General features: G+C 44.9%; 1 protein-coding gene across 3 annotated transcripts; it reads left to right on the top strand.

Annotated features, from left to right (window-relative positions):
* Positions 1-4,051: 4,051 nt before the first annotated feature.
* LOC149326091 (uncharacterized) lies at positions 4,052-22,320 on the top strand. Of its 3 annotated transcripts, none has more exons than XM_089562535.1 (6): positions 4,052-4,306; positions 5,199-5,280; positions 5,852-5,926; positions 10,176-10,306; positions 18,257-18,365; positions 22,253-22,320. In XM_089562535.1, the coding sequence occupies exons 1-6, from the start codon at positions 4,291-4,293 to the stop codon at positions 22,296-22,298; spliced, it is 459 nt and encodes a 152-aa protein (XP_089418661.1). In that variant the 5' UTR covers positions 4,052-4,290; the 3' UTR covers positions 22,299-22,320. The 3 variants fall into 3 exon arrangements, with proteins under 3 accessions (XP_089418661.1, XP_089418662.1, XP_089418663.1); XM_089562536.1 differs by having other exon boundaries at positions 4,053-4,306; positions 5,202-5,280; XM_089562537.1 differs by having other exon boundaries at positions 4,053-4,306; positions 22,248-22,320.
* The last annotated feature ends 2,477 nt before the right edge of the window (positions 22,321-24,797 follow it).

The following is a 24,797-nucleotide window of genomic DNA, read 5'->3' as shown; positions in this document are numbered from 1 at the left end:
AAGCATATGCACCAGCGAGAATGCTAGCGGTGCCTGTGAATGAGGCAGTGCTTGCGCATGCTGCGAGCCACGCGAGCGTCTTCATTCCATCCGGCGCGAGCATGACGAATAGCGCTACTGAAGGTCAGTGTACTCGTGGCTGCTGTGACCTGTGCGTCTCGCAACATACTGTACCCACTACCACATGCGGAGAAAAGGCTAAGGTCACATATACGCGTCGCTTAATGTCACGTAATGAGAGTAACCTGATGGCGAAAAAGCTGGAAGATTACTCGCAGTAATCGTCCTGCTATCACAAAGGCAGCATGTATGTTACGCACGCATGACCTGTTGCCTGTATAAATGATCAAGGCGACTCCCATATCAAGTTTCCACGTTTCAGTTTTTAGCCGCGCATGCTGCAAGATCATCATAAAATATGAAAAAATATATATATATTCTTACGTACGACTTCGTTCATTGCTTCCATTGAAAATTTCATGACAGTGACACAACCATCTCGCTAAATATAGAGACAGCGTACGAATCCTAAGGCCTAGTACAGCCATGAGCGTGTTTGAACACGGACGCCTAGAAAGGGCGCGCGCGTGGACCGTTGCGTCACGCCTGCGCTGTAATTTCCCGGAGCAGCAAGAACCCGAATATTTGCCAGTCGACGTGGCGTTACCCCGCGACGCCAAGGATTGGGTGGCGAGTTCTGCGACATGAAGTCGCGCCGCAAGAATTCGGTCAGTGAGTGACTTCCCCATGAGGATGTATTAGTTCGGGGCTCCCCCTCCGTGACCAAGGGGCTTAATTAACTCGCGCGAACTCTGTGACTCCCTACTGTAAACGTGCGTTTAATGTCCATTCACACTCGCAATAGCAAAGGTCATGCGGCCAGCAGTCGCTTGCGATCGGTCAGCAGCTCCACGACACTTCCTCACACCTACAAGAGTGACCTGCAGCTCGCCTGCTCGTTTGATTCTCACGTGAAATGAGAAGTCTTGGGACTGACGTCAGTCGATCGCGCGCTTTGGTTCAGTCTCCTGCGCCCTCGCGCCTCGTCCTCTAGAGTGTTCTGGTCCCTCACGCTCGGTCCACTAAAGTGTTCTGGTCCCTCGCTATTAACAGTGTGCTACGACAACCTGAGCGAAGAGTAGAATGTCGGGGCGGTTTTGACGTGCGCCACTGCCATGCAAGCGTAAGGGCGCTCTTCTCGGGACCGGCCTGCCAGCCTGGAAGCCGGCGTCAGAAAAATTCACTGGTATTGTTTGTTCACGTCTATTTACTAAGCTCTGGGATAGAGTATCGTTAGCCAATATCGAGTTGTTGGTAGAAGCGGTAACAGCAAAACAAATTTTCTCCCACAGCCGCTTCTGCTGCCCATTGCAGCTCGCCTGGCTTCTGCTAGCTCTGCTCATGAAGGGGTCGCGGAAACCGAGCTTATTTCACTATGACGCGGGGCTCACAGTAAAATGGTGGCGAGGGTAGCACCTCAGTGCTAGCCAGTTCCGAATCGCACTCAGCTTAGGCGTCGATGTGCAATCGGCTAAGCTTAGCGACGACAAGGGTAGCTAGAGAGCAGCGCGCAGTTCGTCGGCCGGCGCGCCCGCGGGCGGCGTCGTTGCCTAAAGCTCGGCTCGCTCAATGATTGGCTCAGTAGCTCGCGAACTGAGCAGGCAAGGCTGGAAAATCGAGCAGCGAGCGTCTGTCCTGCGACTGAGCGAGACTTTATTCTCACGTTTGCATGCAGCATAGGTGAACAAATTTAGCACACATATATGCATCGAATATCTGCTGCCTTACAGCGTTTATTAAACTCGTCCTCGACGTCACCGTTAGCGCGGAAACCGCGCATATCTTTATTTCACTACGAGACATGGTTCACAGTACAACGTACAGTGAAGAGAGTAGCACCTCAGCGCTAGCCAGTTCGAAAGCACTCTCACCTCTGGCATCGATATGAAACCTGCCAGGCTTAGCGACGAATACGACATCCAGGGAGCAGTGCAAACTTGTCGCCCGGCGCGCTCGCGGGCAGTGTCATTTCTGAAAGCTCAGCTCCCGCAATGCTCAGCAGCCAGCGACTTGGGCTCGCAAGGCTGGAAAACTGAGCAGCTAGCGGCTGGACTGCGACTGAGCCCACGTTTGCAGCACAGGTAAACAACTTTTAGCTCACATACAGTAAAAGCTCGTTAATTCGACACTGATGGGACCGCGAAAAATTGTCGAATTATCCGAATGTCGAATTTTCGAATGAACAACAAAAAACAATGTTTGCCGCAACAGGACGTATACCTTTATTTGGCAAGGAAATCTGTAATCACCGTCTGCTTTTTCGAGCGAATTTGAGCGACTACGATAGCTCTAACAGCTGCCAGGTGCTCCGCGGCACACGCGCCGTCAGGGATTTGTTCACAGAAGTCCTCCCGCACAGACAAGGCTTCTGCGGCTCCTTTCACCGTGCACTTCGGCATTTGGGACAACTGCTCACAATCGTAAATCGTCGTCGTTGTCAGCGCCTGTCACTTTAATTATTTCATCCTCGGTCAGCTGACAGGACACAAAGGCGAGGCGCGCAGGCCCTGCGCGCTACCCACCCGAAAGCAGCGCGGGGAGGAGGTGGGGAGGAGGTGAAGGGAGCGCGGCTCCCCGCTTATCTGTTTTTTCAGCCAGCGTTCGCGGGGACGGCGTTGTTGCTGGGACGCGCGTCTTATCTTTTCTCTTTATCTTTCCTCTGATCTTTTAACTCTCCTCTATCTGCACATGGCAGCGGTGGTGGCTCGGCTGAGCCAGTAGGCAATCCCTTGCAATTTCCTTTCACCCTTCTCTCAGTCGCAACAAAACAGCAACAACAAGCAGCGCAGTAAACACGCTGACAAAGCGCGCATTTACCAAAAAAGGCGCCGTAAATAACCGCGATCGTAGCGACTGCTGCGACACAACAAAGCACAAAAAAAAGACGCCAGCCGCTTCGGCCGCCGCTAACTCGCTTCCTCGGATGGATGGATGGATGATAATATGACCATACGGATGGCCTATCAGCCGTACAGTAGCGCCGCTCATGGCAGTTTTTTTTTTCTTTTTGCTCTCGGCAAACCGGCTTGGCGGGCTGCGGAGTGAAGTCGAATTAACCGACGCACGGCAAAATTTGTTCGAATTAACGAGAGTTTCGCCCCATAGACTCCTATGTATAATTGTAGGGACCTCGCGCGCGCGTCGAATTATCCGATTTTTCGAATTAACGGGGGTCGAATTAACGAGCTTTCACTGTATACGCTTGGGAAACCGGCTTCGTTGCGGCCACCTTAAGGTGATTCTTACGCTCGTCATCGAGGCCATCGTCACCGCTCGTGACGCACTGGCTGAGAACTACAATTCGAGTGCGTGCTAAAACAAGCTGCTCGTATTTCGCGGAACAATCTGAACTCGAAAACACAGTTGCTTCTATCGGCTTCCATGTGGGCTCTTGCTCAATTGTGAAAGTACACGCGAGCAAGATGCGGCGAGTGCGAGCCGCTGTTGCATATCAGCTAAAGTGTGACGCAACTATCGGCGTAGTTTCGCAAAGCAGTTGATATCAAAGTTATCCGCTTGTACGGGTCACAGTTAAGCCCTCAGTTTCGTGTAAATCTCCGTCGAGCATGCCCGCGTCAGTCAAAGTAATGCATCGCAGCTGCTCTCAGTCCTACCGCTCACGTCCAACATATCCTTGATATGCACCAGCTTGAGGTACGGTGCATTTCTTTGCCCGTTTTGTCGCAATTAAGAGATTTTAGCTGGCAGCAAACGAAATTTCATTCCGTCAACAGCGTCGTCTGCGCCGTCGTCTGCTCCATCGTCTGCTAGAACATCCGGGGCACCCTGGGTGATGGGATCACAGGATCGCAGCTTCTACAAAAGTATTTAAAAGCGCTTTAGTGTTCGCACTTAATAAAAAATAAATTTAAAACAATTGAAGTATTTTTCTTCTGAACATAATTCAAATATTAGTAGTAAAAAAGCGCATTTGAGTTGCAGTTTTTCAACGACGCAAAAACAAGGGCAAAGCCGCTGACGCCGGCGCCATGTCAGTGCGTGCGTTGCCTCACGTGTTTTGTGTTATTTGGATTTTCATGGCATTGTTTGAGTGCTTGTGCGGCGGACATGTGTGAAGAACAGAAGTGTGTTTTGGAAGCCAACGACGAGTATTACGCCCAGTCAACATCGGTGAGTTTGGACGGGCAAAGCCGTGAAGAAAGGCAGCGCTACGACGTCTTGTCATCTGGAAAGGCAATGAAGACGACGGCGCGGTTTTACTAAGCCTGGATGAGCTGCATGATTGGTGAGTACCGTCACCGCTTCTCTATTACTGATCTGTATTCACACGCGTTATTAGTGTGCGGCTATATAGGGATGGCAGTGGAGGCAGTCTGCGTGCGGTTGCCTCAGCTATAATGCGTTGCCTGAAAAGAACGGACGTATAGCCTGCGTGACAAGTCTTGCTTCATAGTCTGCGTTTAGTACTCAGGTGCCGTGGTAAATAAAAATGCCACCAGAGATCACAGCAGAGTTATGCGGTCGCTTGCTAGCGCTGCGAAAAACTACAATGTTTACTACATTCAACTGGCATGGATTTGTACTGCGTAGAAGACGACGATCAGTGCCGCGGGTGAGAGCGCTTTTGCGTGGACAGCTGAGAACAGGCGAGGGAACTGACAACGGGTGATTTTGCTCGCGGCTGGTACCCATCGGATGGATTTGTGCTATTTAGAAGATTATTATGAGCGGCAGTGCTGCGCGATGAAGCACTCGCGCTAGGCGAACTGCGAACAGACGACGGATGGTTTTGCTCGGTGTTGGTGCTCATCGGATCAGTGCTTACTTCTTAATATTCGTCATGCAAATTATTTTGAAGACAGTGATCGCATGTGGAAGGCTGGCGCATATGTACTAGTCATTTGTAAACTTTTTATCTGTGCTTCCCCATTGGAACAGAATTTGGCAATATTATGTCAGTTAGGTCGTTCTTGTGTCTTCCCTGAACTGTAGGCGTCCATGCTTCCTCTCCTTCAGGGCACTGAACTGTTGGGGATGCAACTGCACACTTATTTGGGATTTCAAGCTTTTTGCTGTATGCCTCGCTTATGCGGCCCGCTTTCAGGTCGTTCGCAATTGGTGATGGTTTGTTATTCATTTTCACTTTCTCTTATTTATTCTTGGTTGACTGCCGGCAGCAGTTCTCCGCGCTCGGAACTGTTCCCAGGCACGGAACCCTACCCACAGACCTCCCTGCACCTCACTCACCAGTGTTCTTCGGTATTTTTTTTTTGCTCTTGCCCCTACTTGCATTACCACTCGACAAATGTTTTGCTGTTTTTATTTGTGTGGAATTTGTTAAATGCACTACTAATTTTCGTATCATGCTCAGTTGTGACGTGAGATATCGGGCTCCTTGGTATTGAATGCATGTCTTTTGCATTTTCTCTTCTCATTTATGCAAGGTAAACTGGTCGACTGGGTGCTATGTTCAATTTAAGAATACATTAGACGCTGGTGCAAGGCACCCTAATAGTAATTAACTAAAGCCTGCGCATGCTATATTCGAATAGTTGGGCTCTTTTCATCATGCATAAGAATAAAGCGGTATTCCAGCCAGCTCATCTTTCAATGTGGTTATGACAGTCATGTAAATGTACTCAAAGAATGTGTATGGGTGTTTCACATACAATCTCCTTATTTATTTTGTCATGGGCCACCTCATTGCTTTTTGTGTTCCTATATTAATACCTCATTTTAGTTTCTGAAGCAGTCGACAGTTTGTTTTGTCGTCATTCATGACATTGTCACTGGCACTGACAGCTGTTGGTTGGGACGTATTTATCTGCAGTTGCCAGCTGCCAGCATCTGCTGGGCCATGCGTGCTTCCTGCCTTCAGCTGTGCCATCCCTCCAAGCCATTCATGGTAATTATCTTTTTCAGTTACGCATACCTTACCTGCCTGTTTTGAAAAATATTTTCAACATAGGCTCACTGCTGTGTTTAAAAATGCATGCAGAACTCTACATGCACTTTACAGCAGTACCTCAGCTTATTACATGAACTGCAAATTTGTACGAAATATAGCCGCACATGTAGCTCTTGACACTGCGCTGTTATTATAAAGTTGAGCCTGCTTCAGGTGCAGTGACTATTCCACACCTGTTGCCTTTTATGCATGTGTGTCCTCTAAAAGGGCCAAAATGTTCGTTTATCTTTTAAAAACGTTGTGCTGTACAATAATACTTTAATGGTATTTAGTGCTTGTACATTGAAATGTCAGTCAGTAAAGTAACATTGTATGATGACACCAAATCTTGTGTGGCATAGCATCCTTGCAGCGTACTTGGCAAGCTCCTGTCAGCGCAGATGTATTGCTGGTTTATTGCTGTGGCATGTGGTTATAGTGTACAGTTTGTACCTCTACGTTCTTGACAGTATCCTTGAAAAATTTTAAATTGGTTTTTGAGCCAAGGAAGTGACAGAGTAACTGTCTCACATCTTGATAGGCACCTGAACAATGATGCAAGGGAAGGGATAAAGGAGGGAGTTAAAGAAGAAAAGAGGTGCCGTAGCAGAGGGCTGCAGAATAATTTTGGCCACCTGGGGATCTTTATCCTGCACTGACATCAAACAGCATGCAGTTTAAGCCTGTGTTCACTTGGGCCTGCATAAAAAAAACGAGCAGACCTTCTTAGAACTAACATTTCATTGCACCAGCTACTTTGTAGCTTTGACTGCAGTGACCTGAAATCAACTGTTGTTTACTTTGCACAACCCACATACCCTGAACAAGATGTGATGATGCTAGACGAGGTGACCCTCTCTGCATAGCAGCAGGTTGGTTCAGGAAATGCGAAGACTCATGGAGAACCGCTCAGTTATATTTGATTTCATGTTATTGTAGTATTAATGGTGAGTTGTAGTATAAGTGATGAATTCTTGCAAATGATTGAGGACATCAATACTCAGTGTGAAAATGAGAGCTAAATCAATACTTAATAATCAGGAAAGAGGCCTTTTTATGAAATGCAGTAAGGTACTGGAAGTCGAAACAGAATACACCTCGGCCAGGTCATGCACAGATATAGAGCATTTGAAAGAAATGGTTGGGAGAATAAGAAAGGGGTTTATTGCCTTAGGCATGCACTCAGAAGTTACGAGCAGCACCTTGCAGTATGCTCAAAAAGAAATTTTAAACTGCTTTGCCTTTGCTAAGCTGTCGGGAAAAGTGGGGTACTTTACAAAGGGCTTAAAATTGAGAACAGTGCGGTGAACCACTCAGGAAAATCATAGGGTTAATGATAAGAGATTGGGAGAGAACTGAGTTGGTTGGAAATAAATGCGAATTAAAATCTGAGCGGGAATCATAAATGGACATAGGCAGGACATACATTTTTTAAAGAAGCTGGCTATCCTTTTGGATAGTGGAGCGGTTACTCACAGCAGGAAATTGTGCTGTTCTTGCTTTCATTTTATGGACATATGCTTTGTGTCTTACATCTCTTGGCCTGCCATAGGCAGCATATGCTCATAATAAATTTTTACCTGTCTAATTATGTGGCACAGGGAGAATTGAACTATATAACCTCATCAATGCACACCCTCTCTGAAGTGAACTTTGTCAGCCCCGTCAGTCACCACATTGATGCATGTCACCCCAAATGGGAGCCGTCATGGTGGCTGAGTGGTTATTGTGCTTGGCTGCTGACCCGGAAGAGGCAGGTTCGATTCCAGCCAGTTTTGATTCCAGCTGTACTAGTCTCATTTCAATGGAGACGAAATGCTAGAGGCCCAGGTACCGTGTGATGTCAGCACACCTAAAGAATTTTCCAGTCCTCTACAATAGCGCCCTGTATAGCCTGCGCCGCTTTGTGGCATTAAACCCTTTAAAACCAAGTAAAGTAATGAATACATCATTTCCAAAAATTGTTTAAATTTATTATTTTCTAAACGTTAACAATTTTCTGCACCTGTTTTCCTTCGTCTTTCCCTCTTATTTCCTCCCTCATGCTGAGTAACAGGTCAGTGATTTTAAGTAAATATTTTGTTCATTTCATTAGCAAAGTTTCTCTGTCTCTCTCTATTGCTTTGCTTTTTGTATCTGCAGTATAGTATTATGCAGAAATATGTCAAGATTAGATCCAAGAGATATGGTCTAGATTTTAAGTTCTATAGTCAACCACACATTACTTATTACGCTATCAAGGCTTTTTTTTGGCATGTGCTACCTGGTACAGAACTGATGTGGCCTACAGCGGTAAATATTGTTTGAATGTGCATAAATTGAATAGGAAGGCAAATTTCCCATTTGACTATGTAAATAGATTGGGCAATCATGTGCTCACAAAGCTCATAAACTTTTCTGTTTCCAAAACTTTCTGTAAAAGGCACTGACTCACTGAAATACACTACAGTTACTTTTGCCTAATCCTGATATTATTTACTGAAGATTGGTTTGAGGGAAAGTCCACTGAGCTCGAATGAGTGCACGGCAGCTTGTCTTTGTCCAAAGTATTTGGAGAATAATGAATTTTGTTACCTGGCAGAGATAAAGCAAGGATGGCAGTGTTTTGTAATGTCCACAGGGCATTCTTCCAAAGCCCAGTATGCATGTAATTCCTTCATTTTGTGCAACATAAAATGTCTTCCCTTTACACTCATGGTTGAAACAAAATGCTATTTGAATACTTCTTCACTCAAAAAATGAAGGCCATTGTGCTGCTCTACAAAATATCAGGCTGCAGCGGTTGTTGCGAGGCAAATTCACCAGGTTGTCATCATCATCAGTCTAACACCCAATGCAGGGCAGAGGCCTCTCCCATGTCTCTCCAATTAACCCTGTCCTTCGCCAGTTGTGGCCACCGTATCCCCACAAACTTCTTAATCTCATCCGCCCGCCTAACTTTCTGCTGCCCCCTGCTACGTTTGCCTTCTCTTGGAATCCACTCTATCACTCTTAAGGACCACTGGTTATCTTGCCTTTGCATTACATCTCCTGCCCAAGCCCATTTCTTCCAAATAACCCACGTTTTTTTCACACCTATTTGTCAGGCTCCGCGTTTTTTTCTCACCTATTCGTCAAGCTGCAAGCCACTTGCACGCTCTACAAACCTATTTAAAGTACATTATCCAGCATTGTTGGCATGGAGTGTGTAGTGCTAAAACAAAAAATAATACAATAGCTGATGATCTGCTAGAGCAACAGAATTCCAAGAGTTTGAGAAGGGCAGTGGGAGAACTAGCAAGGCGGGATAGCGAAATTCGACAAGCAGTGGACAGGGATCCTGCAACTTGTAGAGGACAGGCAAATTGGAGACTTGTGGAAGGGGCTGTAGTCTTGAGTGCGCCTAGCCGGCCTTGTGATGCATTGTATAGGGCCCTTTGTTTTTGAGTAAAACTGGTTTCTCCTGATTGTTGCATTCCAGAAAGATTCATCAAGATTGGGTTAAACCCAAGTTTCACGTGCAAATGTGCCTGTAAGAAAGTGTAGATTGATAATGCATGAAGCTAAAGAACCACTGGAGAGTAGTGGATACGTCTCGTATTTCTTCGTAGCTATATTGTTTAAACAGTGCTGGCTATTTTAATTCCTTTTTAATGCTTATTGCTTGTCGAGTTGCATAAAATTTTAGGATAAATTGAAAACTGCAGGTAGGTTTAATTACAATAATTATACCCGTATTTCTGAAGCTCTGTTCGAAGAGAGGTCCACATTTTGTGTGCATGCTTTGAATTTGATTATTTTCACACTGCAAAATGGAGGACAGGTCTGCTGTGAGAGTTTTTTTGCAATGAAGCGAGAGCAAGTGGTGCGGAATGCTTGTTACTGTGTCGCCCTGCCAATATTTCTAGAACCCCTGGGACCACTGAGCTTGTGAGTATCTATGACTCAAAAGGTCGGAGCTGATTGCCCATTCCGTGGTTGTCTGTATTAACCGGTGCAAGGCCAAGGGCTCATAGCTAACAAGCATATGACACCATAGAACTAGATGCAGTCAGGCTGGGACTGTGCAGTATGTCAGTGTTAACGAGGTCGTGATAAACGAGGTTTACTCTGCGAAGCTAGTGTGAAATAATAATTGTTCTTATGGAAAATATCGTTTTTTCTTAGTCATTGCAGCAATACAAGCATATCAAATCTGATATCTCTCACTCATCCCTCTATGTTTCAGTTTCAAGGGACCAAGAGTTGCGTGGAAGTCGTGCAAGCCACAAAGTTGCGTGCGGCTTGAGCCAGCAATCAGGAGCAGGCTGGGAATTTGCGAATTGCCAGTGGTATTCGCTCAGTCAAGCAGGCTTTACTGTAAGTACAGTGTTTTCGCCATAGCATTTCTTTGAAAAGTACGCATTGAGCTTGAATAGGACAAGCTGTCGGTCTAGTTGGTCTGATCCTTTGTGGTTGACAGAGCTTAGAAACACAGACTGGGGTCAGAAAGAAAAAATGTGAGGGCACAGGTGCTGACTACAGATTTATTCCAGAATCACCGAAACACTGCATATATAACCAAAACACAGGCGCCAACAGGTGGCAATTTTATGCACTCGTGGCAACAATAAGTGATATGGCCAATAGTGGGAAAACAACACAAACTAGAAACAGAAACCAAGACTATAGAGCAGGGAAGGATGAAACCATAACAAGGTTAAAGGAATAGTTTTAAGCAAGTCATTTTTAAGACCACCAGCACGTGAAACAGTGGAACGGTTTGACCAAAATTTTCAAGTACTGGTCTGATAACACGGAACTAAAACACTACACGCAAACACAGATCAAGGGCAGTGAAATAAAAGTAAAATGGCAAGAAAAAACATGCCGTGAAAAGAAAATGGTGATTGGGCAAGCAAACAAGAATTGGTCTACAAAGGTGAAGTGAGCTAAAAAACTGAAAGAATAAAAGGGGAATAAATGCACATGAGCAACAAAGGTGAAGCCAAGAATTAACATGGCTACAGGAGAAAGATGAGCTACTGTAAAAACGAGAGATAAAATATCAATAAATGAAATGAAATTTAAGCGCACACGAAAAACGCACACAAGAGGAGATACACACAGGACAGGCGCTAACTTCATCTGATTTATTCGCAGGTAAGAGAGCGAAAATATATACATAAAACGAGGCATGCGCAGTAAAGAAACAGATCGTCATATCACAATGCGTGCTCAAGGTATCTGTATTCTGCCTGCAAAAGATTAACTGATGTATCACTCACACAGTCATGCCCCCTCTTCCTGATGTGAAATGCTTCTAATAATTCACGTGCTGTCTTATCACCGCTCCTGCCAAGAATCTTTATCTCCTTCAGCCGCGGCTCGGCTCTGCAGTTCGCACAATGGTCAGCCAAATGTGTCCCTCCACCCCTTAATGCCCGCAAATGTTCCCCCGCCCGGTCATTGACACACCGCCCAGTCTGGCCTATGTAAGCCCTACCGCAGGTCAAAGGTATCTCGTAAACGACACCGGAACAGCAGTCGACATACTTCTTTGAGTGCTTCTTCCTGCAGCCACTCTTCTTTTTCGTGCATGAAATGCGTGAGCAAAGGTAGGCAAGTTTCTTCGGTGCGGAGAACACCACAGGAACGCCGTGTCGGCTTGCCACCTTCTTCACATGATGGGCAACCTTGTGGATATACGGAACCACTACTGGTTTAAACGAGTTCCTTTCTAGTACGTTCGCTTTGGCGAACATGACCTGCTTGGTTTTTCGAAGAAGGGCCTCGGCCACAGAAACAATGACCGCGCAGGGGAACCCAGCCATAAGTAGCCGGCGTACTTGCTTATTAAAGCTACACTGCATAGCACGCGGGCACGACTTCGAGAGAGCAGACCCCAGGCATAGGCCGGCAATAGACCTCTTAACTGTTTTGGAATGAGCGGAATCAAAAGGTAAAAGCTCTTTCTGTGCCCTCGGAGCGTACTCCCAACAAACATGATCAACTCCTATAGTAAAATTGACATCTAAAAACTGCAACGAACCTTGTAAAGGGAGTTCGTGCGTAAATCTCAATCCCCTCCCGTTCTGCTGAAAGCTCTCCAGGATGCTGCCAACTGCTTCGGTGTAAGAAATGTTGTTTAGTTTTTCAAAACAATAAGAAAATCGTCTACGTACCTAAAAACTTTCAGCACTCCCTTCCCATTAAAGCTTTGCTCAAGGGCGCGGTCAATAAAAGCTAAAAACAGGTTACAAAGCACAGGGGCTACGCAGGACCCAATGCAGATCCCTTGTCTCTGACGATAAAATTTATTCTCAAAAGAGATAAAAGTGACACCTAAATAAAACTCAAGAACGCGCATAAAATTGTCCACTGTAAGACCGCATGAGTTCTGGAACTCCACCTCTCCGCTTTCTTCTATCGCGCTCCTAACATCACCGAACAAAACATCGTGGGGCACAGAATAAAACAGATCTTCCACATCTACCGAGAACATATACCCAACTGCAGAATTACCCTCGAGAAACTGTACAACCTGCAGCGAGTTTTTTACAGTAAAGGGGTCATGGACCTGTAGAGAGCCTAGGTGTTTCTGCAGGTACCTACTGAGGACGTGCCTATGTACCTATGTCGGCGCGGTCATTGTTTCTGTGGCCGAGGCCCTTCTTCGAAAAACCAAGCAGGTCATGTTCGCCAAAGCGAACGTACTAGAAAGGAACTCGTTTAAACCAGTAGTGGTTCCGTATATCCACAAGGTTGCCCATCATGTGAAGAAGGTGGCAAGCCGACACGGCGTTCCTGTGGTGTTCTCCGCACCGAAGAAACTTGCCCACCTTTGCTCACGCATTTCGTGCACGGAAAAGAAGAGTGGCTGCAGGAAGAAGCACTCAAAGAAGTATGTCGACTGCTGTTCCGGTGTCGTTTACGAGATACCTTTGACCTGCGGTAGGGCTTACATAGGCCAGACTGGGCGGTGTGTCAATGACCGGGCGGGGGAACATTTGCGGGCATTAAGGGGTGGAGGGACACATTTGGCTGACCATTGTGCGAACTGCAGAGCCGAGCCAGCCGCAGCTGAAGGAGATAGATTCTTGGCAGGAGCGGTGATAAGACGGCACGTGAATTATTAGAAGCATTTCACATCAGGAAGAGGGGGCATGACTGTGTGAGTGATACATCAGTTAATCTTTTGCAGGCAGAATACAGATACCTTGAGCACGCATTGTGATATGACGATCTGTTTCTTTACTGCGCATGCTTCGTTTTATGTATATATTTTCGCTCTCTTACCTGCGAATAAATCAGATGAAGTTAGCGCCTGTCCTGTGTGTATCTCCTCTTGTGTGCGTTTTTCGTGTGCGCTTAAATTTCATTTCATTTATAGCTATGCACCATCTAGCCCAAACAGAAGTTTTGTTAAATTATAAAATATCAAAATGTGAAATTCAATTAGTATTAAAGATAAAAGCAAACAAAAACGCGAAAATAGAGGAGTTGGCAGAAAAGTCAAGGCATGCAAGATGTTTTTAAAACCAGGGCTAGGTCAAACATCCCGAAGAAAGGCAATCTTTTTTTCTGAGGGTGTTCTTGCCCATTAATCCTCGAGCCTCAGAATCCCGGCGGCTCCCACCAGTTCATGTCGGCTTATTCTGGTGCTTTTTTAACACAATGGCACTTTTTCGAACATGGGTGGCATGGCTTTTTTCGGTCACAGTTTTGGCAATGGACTTGCAGATTTAGGACGTGCTTGTAGGCCAGTTGGTTGGAAATCGTTAGAAAAACCGCAAAACAGAATGGGACAAAGGCAGGCAAAACACAAGGCGGTACGACAACTGAACATTTATTGAAGAAATGAGTGCTCATATGGATCAGTTGCGCATGTAATCTGCAAACAATCATTGCAAAAACAACCTAGGGAGGGAAACAAATTCCAATTCTTTCTGAAAAATGGACACAGAAGGCGTGCTATCCCACCTATCTGGCTTCGACCTCAGGATGGCAACAGCCTTGAGAATTTCTTTCCAACTGGCCCTTTATTCATCCAATAATAGTGTGCAGTTCAATTTAGGTTAAGTCTTTACAACTGGGACAGTGGACAGGCAGGCAAGGTCGTCCGGGCCTACCCAAGGAATGCTAATACTCTTGCAAGGGAGTGTTTCACCATCTACCAATTTGGCCGGTATAAAATCGACCACAGCTGAGAGGAATCGTGTACACCACCCCCGTTGCACATGGCATGAGGCATTCAAAAAGTACCGCCAACGGGCATGTTGTACGAGATTCCCCTCACCTGTGGCCAGTTTTATATCGTCCAAAGTGGTAGATGTTTACACATTTGTTTGCAAGAGTATGCGTGTTCCTTGAGTAGACCCGGAGGCATTTGCCGTCCCACTCACTGTCTCATTGTAGACTGCTATCCCAAACTGAACTGCACACAGATTATTGGATGAAGAAAGAAGCAGTTGGAAAGAGAAATTGTCGAGGCTGTTGCCATCTTGAGGTCAGAGCCAGATAAGTGTGTCAGCACGCCTACTGTGTTCATTTTTCAGGAAAATTAGCGTTTCTGTCTGTGTTTCCCCCGGTTGTTTTTGTTTCGTTTTTGAGCAGGTGATTGTCATATTTGCTCAGCTCTATGGTTGCCATTGAATTTTTTTGCCTCTTTACGATTGTTTGCAGATTACACACGTGACTTGTCTATATAAGCACTGCTGTTCAATAAATTTTCAGTTGTCAGTACAGCCTTGTGTTGTCACCTGCCTCTGTGTGATAGTTTTGTGGTTTTGCTCTTTCCGACTGGCAGATTCCCGAGAAATGTACCCGATAAATCAATCTTATGCTCCCTTATCCTTTCATTGATGCCAATGTATACCTTGCCGCAAGACAAAAGGATTGATTAAATGCCCTCCGCGCATGGCGCTAAGGGTTTTCTGTGCTGCGTGGTGCAGCGTCTTTTTTTTTTCATTTAGGATTCCGCAACTGCAATAGGTGCTAGGGGGTCAGAAAAGGCAATGTCTACTCCTGCTTTCTCTCCGATTTTCTTAAGGTTCTGTGAAATTTACCTTTAGAAAATTCGAGAGATAGAGTAGATGCTTTTTTTGCTGCCGCCCCCCCCCCCATCACCTATCACACCTCTCTAGGATCGTCAATGAAAAAGAAAAAAGAAACAGGCTGCACTGCATTGCACAGAAACCCTTAGTGGCATGCACAAGAAGTGCTTTCTCAATCCCTTTTTCTTGCTGCAAGGTATACATTGGCATCAATGGAAGGCTAAGAGAGCATTACACTGATTTATCGGGTACATCTCTTAGGTACCTGCAAGTCCACTGCTGATAATGGGACGCAAAAAAGCCATGCTGCCCAAAGTTCGAGAAAGCCACTGTGTTAATAGAGCCCCGTAATAAGCTGACGCAATGCAATGGTGGAAGCCGCAGAGATTTTCAGGCTCCGGGGTGAATGTAAAGAACACGCTTGGTTTCACTCGGAGGATTGCCTTTCTTTGTGGACGTACTTGATCTAGCCCTGGTTCTACATGTGTGTTACATGCCTTGCCTCTTCTGCCAACTTCCCTCTTTTGGTGTTTTTCCTTGATTTTTGCCTTCATACTGGTTATTGAATTTCACTTTTTTATATTTTATCTCTCGGCTTCACTGTACGTCATCTTCCACTTTTAACCATCTTAATTGTTGGCTTCACCTTTGTGGCTCATGCGCGTTTTTATTCCCCTTTTATCCTTTTAATTTTTAGCACACTTCACCTTCGCTTGTTGCTTAATTCTCGTTTGCTTACCCAATCGCCATTTTGCTTCTATTGCGTGTTTTTTCTTGCCATTTCTCCTTCATTTTTTTTTTCACTGGGCTTGGTCTGTGTTTGTGTATAAGGTTTTTTAGTTCCATTTTATCAGACCAGTTCTTAAATATTCTTTCGGTCAAACCTATCCACTGTTGGCAGTCTTTTAAAAATGACTTGCTTATAAATTTTTCTCTCACCTTGTTCTGGTTTTATCCTGTGCTGTGTCCTCTGGTTTTTGCTTCTAGCTTTTGTTGTTTTTCCACTACTTCTCATACCACTTCTTGTTACCACGAGTGCATAAATCGCTGCGTGTTGGTGCCTGTGGTGTGGGTATTTATGCAGTATGTCGGCAGTTCTGGGAAAAGTTTTAAGTTCAGTGCCTGTGCCATCATCTTTTTTGTTTCTGTCCCTTGTCTGTATGTCTGAGTGCTGTCAACCACAATCGGTGCATTGAGCTGACTGCTCTGCAGCTACCCATGTGTATGCAATGAAGTGGCTTCAAGAATAATGTACACAAAAAAATTGATTCCTTAAAATTTCTGGCATGTTTTTTAGGAAAACATTTGGCATTTAAAGGGCTAAGAGTGCTCTGAAAATCTAAAAATTATGTGCTTCTTGGGGCCTTTCCTCAAATTTCACATCACCTTGTAGCGTGATGCAAGACGTTCAAGTTGTTACCCACAGTTTACTTTTTTGTTGCCCACTTATTGGCGGCCACCTTCTTTGGGAGGCAGTGTCATGGGGTTTGGGAGACAATCTGATTCCTGTGTGTTGGCTGAAGCTGTCTAAGCTTTTGGATGTGGGGAGCAGGTTCACGGTGCCAACTTTTGGCTGTAACTACAGTTTGGCCATGACTGTTAGTCCTTTTCTGTGATGCAGTGTCATTTATGTAATGCATAATTTGATGATGAAGCAGTCTCAGGGGTTGCGGTGCTCAGCTGTTGACTTCAAAGACACAGGATCGATCCTGGCCGCGGCAGTCGCATTCTGATGGAGACAAAATGCTGGAAGCTTGTGTACTGTGCGATGTCAGTGCACGTGAAAGAACCCCATGTGGATGAAATTATCAGAGCCCTTCACTATGGCATCCCTCATAGCCTGAGTCACTTGGGACATTAAACCCCATAAATCCAAACCCATTTTGGTACTTCTCAGCTTCGCCGCTGGCCTGCAGCCTCCCACAAGTTGACGAACGGCAGTTTTTACACCATTCGTAAATGCCTACATAGACGCTACATCATTGGTGGCAAAGGTTGCCAGATGTGCAAGCGTTTCCGGTAGTTTTTCTCTGTTGCTTTCGTCAGGCAGCTTGCAAAAGATGTTTTACTAGGCTAATAAACGGTGAGGTTCTTTGTGTTCTTAAGGTGGTGCAGCGTGATAAAACAGACACATAATAGCCATGCCATGCTTTTTTGTAGCCAAAGGCAATTTTTCGCCTTATTCTCATCATCATTTGCCTTTCATGCTTCCTCGAGGGACGGCAGTTGGAAGAAGGTCTCTAGAGCAGCTCCTTGTCTGAAGAAATGCCGAGTGGCATTCTTCAATCCTAACTGCCCATCAAATGGAAGAGCAGTTGTTTTCTCCACTCCACAGAGTGGAGACGGAGTATCGAGTTGAGGCGCACTTCTGAATTCGGCGGTTAGCCTTTCATAGGCAGCAGATATGCGCAATAAACTTTATTTGCTGTTAATCTTCCAGTTAAACACCAAATCCTCCTCATTCCTCATCAGTGCACACACTGTGTAAGGAACTTTGTCACTCCATTTGTCACCACTTTGATGTATGCCATCCCTAATTCAGGGGCTGTATAATTTTTGAAATTTTGTTGAAATTGCTTGAAAACCTTTGCAATTTCCTGCACCTCTCTTTTTCCCCCAAGTCCCAAACCTACGCAGAGTGCAAGTGGGTTTTTAAACTCCAGCTAAATTTTGTTATTCATCAAAGGGCTTTTCTCTCTACTGCTTTGCTGGATGTATCTGAAGTATAATATTATGCACCAGTGTGTGAAGCTTTGCTCCCAGAGCTATTAGCCCGAGGTAGTAATTTTAGAGCATTGCGTTGCGTTCTCAGCCTGGTTGCGTTTTGAGCCTGAGTTGTGCTGATTCCACGGATAGAACCCAAGTTGGCAGCCTCCAATGCAGCAGTATATCCCAGTAGTTGTCATGGGAGCCGAGGTGGTTAGATAATGGAATAAAATAATAGCAGGTGGCAGTGTGATGCTCGAGCACCACAGCTCGAAACTAAACTATATCGATCAGTATATGTATATCTGTCTGGCAGGCATTAAAGTCTGGCTGCTTAGTCACGACATTCCTGTAAAATTAGTGGGTGAACCGTTTGGCATGAATGTACCAGATGGTGTCATACGATTCAGCCTGTCGTGCAGCATAAACTTACTAGTTAAGTTAGAGCCTTTCTTGCAGCACGGATTCGAACTGACAACCTATGTTAGGTGTATTAATGCTCATTATTCGATCTGCTCATTTTTTATATTCAACCACACTAACATTACTTATTACCCCATCTGTGCAGATTCCTTCTGGCACTATTTGAAGTTGAAGGGTTGCTCGGCTGAGGATCTCCAAAAGTACCACAAGAAGGTGACGCGCTACCTGGCACAGAAGTGCTGTGGCCTGCGGCGGTAAATATCTGTTCAAGCCAATAGTCTCTTGTTATATGCATGAATAGATTGGGTAAGCTCATGTGCTTACAAAACTCGTAACTTGACTGTATTTCCTAACTGTCTGTATGGTACACTTAGGCACTGGAATAACCTGCAAATCGCACTGGAATTTGCCTACTATAGTGAGATACTGCTTTACCCAAGTTCTGCTTAAGGATAGTCTGCTACTGAGATGACGCACAGAAGATTATATTTATGAACCAGACTGTTAACAGCACTTATGGACCACATTAGCAGACTGTTCTGAGACTGCACACAGCCAGGCTTTTCAGCGTGGAAGAGGCGGCTTTAGACAAGGCAGGCGAGCGCTCTGTTGCTGCACATTAAGTAGCTGTCGGATGAATCTCGAAAAAATATGAACGACGCGCCAGGAATATGACTACTACAACCCTTCGGAGATGTGCAGTGCACAGTATACGGCCATGCCAGCGACATGTCTTTCTGTTCAAACTTTCTCTAAAACCGCTGTCACTACGCAGAAGCAGGTTGCAGTATCTGTACTAAGAATCTCTTAGTGAAGCAGCGCAACGGCACAAGGCCAAGGGAAGAAGGGGACAAAAACAGCGCTGAACTGACAACAAATGTTTATTCCGGATGCTAACAGCATATATATACTCTTTTGCACCTTAGAAAAAACAAAGAAACAGAGAGCAGCAGAAAGTATCAATCCCAGTCATTATGCGCATGCAGCTGTATCGCGTGTACATCGATCATTTGAAATCGGGAAGTTGTGCTCTTTCACCGAGATGGCAACGGAAGGAGTGCTGATACAATTCGCACCCAGCTTCATGATCTCAGATGCCTCAATAATCTCTCGTGTAAGCTTATCCTTGTGTTTGGTAACAACTTGGCTGTTTTTGAATTCTGGGTAACATGAACAGTCACGACAGTGAGTACCTATGTGGCGGGCCGTGTTCTTGACATTGTTTGCGTGCTCTTTAAGTCTTTCATTAAGACACCGGCCAGTTTGGCCGATGTATGACCCACCACACTTCAACGGGACTGAGTACACCACGTTGTCTTGGCATGGCACATACTTCATCCTGTGGTTTTTCTTGCAATTATGACCAGATTCCGATCTTTTATCCGGGCGATTAACTCTCGCACACAAGCCACTCAGTCTGACAGGAGCCGAAAAAACAACATCTACTCCTGCCTTTTTGCCTATTCTCTTCAAATTGTGGGACACAACATGAACATAAGGTATTACTGCCAGATTTTTTTGCTTGGAACGGGGGACAGCTTTGCCCTCCTTCAGCTTTTTCAATATCCCTTCTGCTACTGATGCCAGAATATGAAGGGGGTATTTTGCGTCTGTTAGCCTATCAACCTGATTGGAGAAACTAAATTCAAACTTGTGTGGGCAGGATTTTTGCATGGCATTTTGAAAGCATGACGCCACAATGCCTCTTTTAACAAGCTTCGAATGGGCTGAGCTGTATGGAAGTAAGGGCTTTTTACCCCTAGGATCAAATGCCCAGCATACATGGAAATCAGTAAAATATAAGGTCAGATCAAGGAACTTAAAGCGATCATTCACAGCCACTTCATGCGTAATTTCCAGCGGCGAAAGCACTTCACAGAATATCGCGCACAGGTCATTCACTTCCGCAGCGAAGCTAGCCGGGTCACAATCTAGTAAAATTAGGTAATCATCTACATATCGGAACACTCTTGCAACTGTTGAGCTCATGAGTGATTGTTCGAGTGCCCTGTCAAGCTTAGCAAGGAACATGTCACTTAGCAATGGAGCGATGCAAGATCCTATGCAGATCCCATTCTTTTGAATAAAAACAGTTCAAAAGAATGGGATCTGCATAGGATCTTGCATCGCTCCATTGCTAAGTGACATGTTCCTTGCTAAGCTTGACAGGGCACTCGAACAATCACTCATGAGCTCAACACTTGCAAGAATGTTCCGATATGTAGATGATTACCTAATTTTACTAGATTGTGACCCGGCTAGCTTCGCTGCGGAAGTGAATGACCTGTGCGCGATATTCTGTGAAGTGCTTTCGCCGCTGGAAATTACGCATGAAGTGGCTGTGAATGATCGCTTTAAGTTCCTTGATCTGACCTTATATTTTACTGATTTCCATGTATGCTGGGCATTTGATCCTAGGGGTAAAAAGCCCTTACTTCCATACAGCTCAGCCCATTTGAAGCTTGTTAAAAGAGGCATTGTGGCGTCATGCTTTCAAAATGCCATGCAAAAATCCTGCCCACACAAGTTTGAATTTAGTTTCTCCAATCAGGTTGATAGGCTAACAGACGCAAAATACCCCCTTCATATTCTGGCATCAGTAGCAGAAGGGATATTGAAAAAGCTGAAGGAGGGCAAAGCTGTCCCCCATTCCAAGCAAAAAAATCTGGCAGTAATACCTTATGTTCATGTTGTGTCCCACAATTTGAAGAGAATAGGCAAAAAGGCAGGAGTAGATGTTGTTTTTTCGGCTCCTGTCAGACTGAGTGGCTTGTGTGCGAGAGTTAATCGCCCGGATAAAAGATCGGAATCTGGTCATAATTGCAAGAAAAACCACAGGATGAAGTATGTGCCATGCCAAGACAACGTGGTGTACTCAGTCCCGTTGAAGTGTGGTGGGTCATACATCGGCCAAACTGGCCGGTGTCTTAATGAAAAACTTGAAGAGCACGCAAACAATGTCAAGAACGCGGCCCGCCACATAGGTACTCACTGTCGTGACTGTTCATGTTACCCAGAATTCAAAAACAGCCAAGTTGTTACCAAACACAAGGATAAGCTTACACGAGAGATTATTGAGGCATCTGAGATCATGAAGCTGGGTGTGAATTGTATCAGCACTCCTTCCGTTGCCATCTCGGTGAAAGAGCACAACTTCCTGATTTCAAATGATCGATGTACACGCGATACAGCTGCATGCGCACAATGACTGGGATTGATACTTTCTGCTGCTCTCTGTTTCTTTGTTTTTTCTAAGGTGCAAAAGAGTATATATATGCTGTTAGCATCCGGAATAAACATTTGTTGTCAGTTCAGCGCTGTTTGTCCCCTTCTTCCCTTGGCCTTGTGCCGTTGCGCTGCTTCACTAAGATATGTCAGACCAACTCGCCCACCAGTTCATGTTGTACTAAGAATTCGTATCTTAAAGGAAAAAAGAAAGCGCAATGTCCACCTTTGGCACGATTTCTGCAGTGATGTGCGTTCTGCCGGCTGACAGTACACCGCTTGCTTGGTGTTGTAGGCCTAACATGTGCTTTACTCAAGGTGTAGCGAGAAGCGCTTTTGAACTAGCCACCAGCGATCACAGAAATGTCTACTCTTTTTACCGCCTCTACAATAACTTTATGGTGGTATGAACGTGCAGTTTTTATTCCCGCAACGTCTTCGTAAGTGAAGCGCGGGGAAAAACGGGCCAGGCGGACCGCCTCGCACTGATAGATGCGGGTTGCATGCACGGACTCATTCTGAGCCGTTGGCAGAACAGTAATTACAGGCCATGATGCACTTGGTCACACGTTGCATGCACGTCTGCATCTTGATTTCTATCTGGAAACAGCTTGGTTGACGTCACTTCTGTCAGTAAAGTGCTCTGCATGCCAATGTCTCTCCCATTCCGGACGGTTCCCGCCAGCCATCGTATGAAGCGGCGTGTGCATATTCTTCAGTTGTATAATTGAGGCTTTAATGCATTATTCCTATGGGTTTACGTCGGGCCCGTGCCAATTTGATGTTAAATGTGGATCGTTGCATGAAAGGGGAATGCATAATCAAGATTCCACTGTATGACTTTTGTAACATTTGCATGCATTTGTTGTGTATGCATACTATATATATCACTGTTCTTTTTCTTCACCTAGGACAGTCTGAACAAGAGAGACCTGCTGAAGAAAAATTCTGTATATATGTAAATAAATAGTCGATTTGCTCCAAGTGAGGCGTTTTTATACCTGGCTGTACTGCAGGAATGCATCGAATGTTCAGAGTCAGACTGCTGCTCTGTAGCTGCATATTAATTGACAAATAAAGCGTACTTGGTAATGACTACAGGAATACAACACACTACACAAATGCACTACAGAAGGCAGACTACAGAGATACGACACTACAGAATTACATCACTACAGAAGACAGACTACAGAAATACTACACTACAGAAAGACTACAGAAATACTACACTACAGAAGACAGACTACAGAAATACTACACTACAGAAGACAGACTACAGAAGTACGACACTACAGACTACAGAGGACAGACTACAGAAATACTACATGCCCAAAATACGACAGACTACAGAAGTTTTCTGTCGTAAATTCCTGTAGTGCGTTTTGACTGGGACTCCAGGAACTTACTGGCTCGCGAAAATAATTCGGCTTCTGTGCTACCCGGCAAGAGTGCTGTATTATTGCCACGTATCACTGTAGTGTCCGTTCGTTCGCGCAAGGCCGCAGGAAACGGGTGCTATCATTTTTGTTCGTGACGCGAGAAGCGACCGGACTAATCTCGATTGATCACAGACATAATAAGGAAGTTCCGAACAACTTCCAAATTCACTTCGAACAAGCTCCTATAACTCGTGTCAGCTCTACAATGTTCCTTGGAGTCATTTTTGAAGAACATTTACTCTGGACAGATCATGTAAACTACGTTTGCACTAAAATGGCTCGCTCTGTTGGTATCCTAAATAAATTTCGCACAATACTGCCTCGAAAATTCAAACTACAAATTTATTTCTCTCTAGTCTTTTCGCATGTACAATATTGTTTGTTGATCTGGGGAACGACTACCTCAACCAATCTTGTGAAAGTATTTACTTTACAAAAAAGAGCTGTACGAGCGATTGATAATTTACATTACAGAGAGAGCACAGGTCCTTCCTTCCTCAACCATAGACTGCTAACCATCACGGCGGCTTACCACAAGAAGCTTGCTGTTTATATCAGAAACCTTATGAAAGGAAACTGGCAGACTTTCGAGAGCACATATTTAATTGCCCAAACAGCATACAGTCTTAGGCACCCTCAATACCATGCATCAAAATCCCGTACAAACTATGGGTTCCAAAAACTAACTCACATAATTCCTCATACATTAAACACCTATCCATATTTAACAGAATTGTCGCTACAAAATATGTCCGAGGTCAGGTTTAGGAAAACTGTTCATGAATATTTTTGTTATAGCTAGTTGTGGTGTGTTTCTACCTAATCAGTTTTTGTCTTTGTTATGTTTTGATCTTAGTTTGTTGTGCTTAGCTCTATGCATGCCTGATCTCTGTTTCGTTGTCAATATATCCGCTGCTTTTCTAGTTTCTGTTACTTATGGAAACTTTGTAAATTGCCAAGTGCCACTTTGTTTTGTTTTTTTTACATGGGGAGGGCAGGCCTCTGTCAGGCGCTACTAGGCGCCTTTAGCTTGCTCTCCCTTGTTTGCAGTCTCTGTACTGGCCAAACAAAACCAATAAATGAAATGAAACATGAAGAGCTGCATTTAAGTGTTTCCAGATTACTCTAGATGATCTCGACCTGTTATCTCGAAGTTTCCTTGCCGGCTTTAAATCGAACGATGCCGCAAGCAGCGGGCATTCGTAGTTCGACGACTGACGAGCACGTATGTTGCTTCGCCGCCGAGTGATTCAGCTCCTTTGCCGGCGCAAGTCAGCCCAAATAAAGAGCTTCGTTTCCAAGTCTTGTTGGTGTCTTCCTGACCGCTGGACTGCCGTCACTACAACGTGACAATATCGTCAGCAAAGCCCACAAGGTCAACGGCAGGGGTAAAAAACATGTCATTGTTGTAAATAAGGAATAATAAGGGCCCCAATATGCTGCCCTGGGGAACGCCAGAGAGAAGTGGCTCAAGGCTCGATAACTTGTTATTGTGAGAAACAATTTGTCTGCGATGAGCAAAGTATGATTTTAGCAGAGACAAAGTGGCTCCCCTAATTCCGTCCTGTTCCAGTTTTTGTAGCAGCAGATTATGGTTAAGCAAGTCGAATGCTTTTTAAAAATCGGCATAAATGCCAAGGACCAGGCATTTGTTCTGAAAGGCCTCAATTATTAGTTCTTTTTGCTTAATAAAAGCTGTCTGTGTCGATTTTTAGGTCTAAAGCCAAACTGTTGGTCCGACAGGACAGCATGCTTATCTAAAAATTTGGTTATTCTGCAACACACAAATTTTTTGTCAATCCTTTGATAACACAGGCAGGATGGAGATAGGCCAGTAATTTGATAAATCTGATGTGTCGCCTCCTTTATGAATGGCAATAACTTTTGCGACTTGCATTTCTCTCGGAAAGACCCCTGTAGCGAGAGCAATGTTGTAAATGTGCGTTAACGGAGCAGCAAGTAAGTCAATAATAAACTTCAAAGGTGTTATGCGGAATCCATCTTTGTCGTCTGCACTGCTAC

Source organism: Amblyomma mixtum, chromosome 10 (genome assembly GCF_055824585.1).
Source record: "Amblyomma mixtum isolate Tamu chromosome 10, ASM5582458v1, whole genome shotgun sequence".
In the NCBI taxonomy this organism is placed as follows: Eukaryota; Metazoa; Arthropoda; class Arachnida; order Ixodida; family Ixodidae; genus Amblyomma; species Amblyomma mixtum.
The sequence above is the reverse complement of the archived record's forward strand: the minus strand, read 5'-3'. Positions and strand labels throughout refer to the sequence as shown.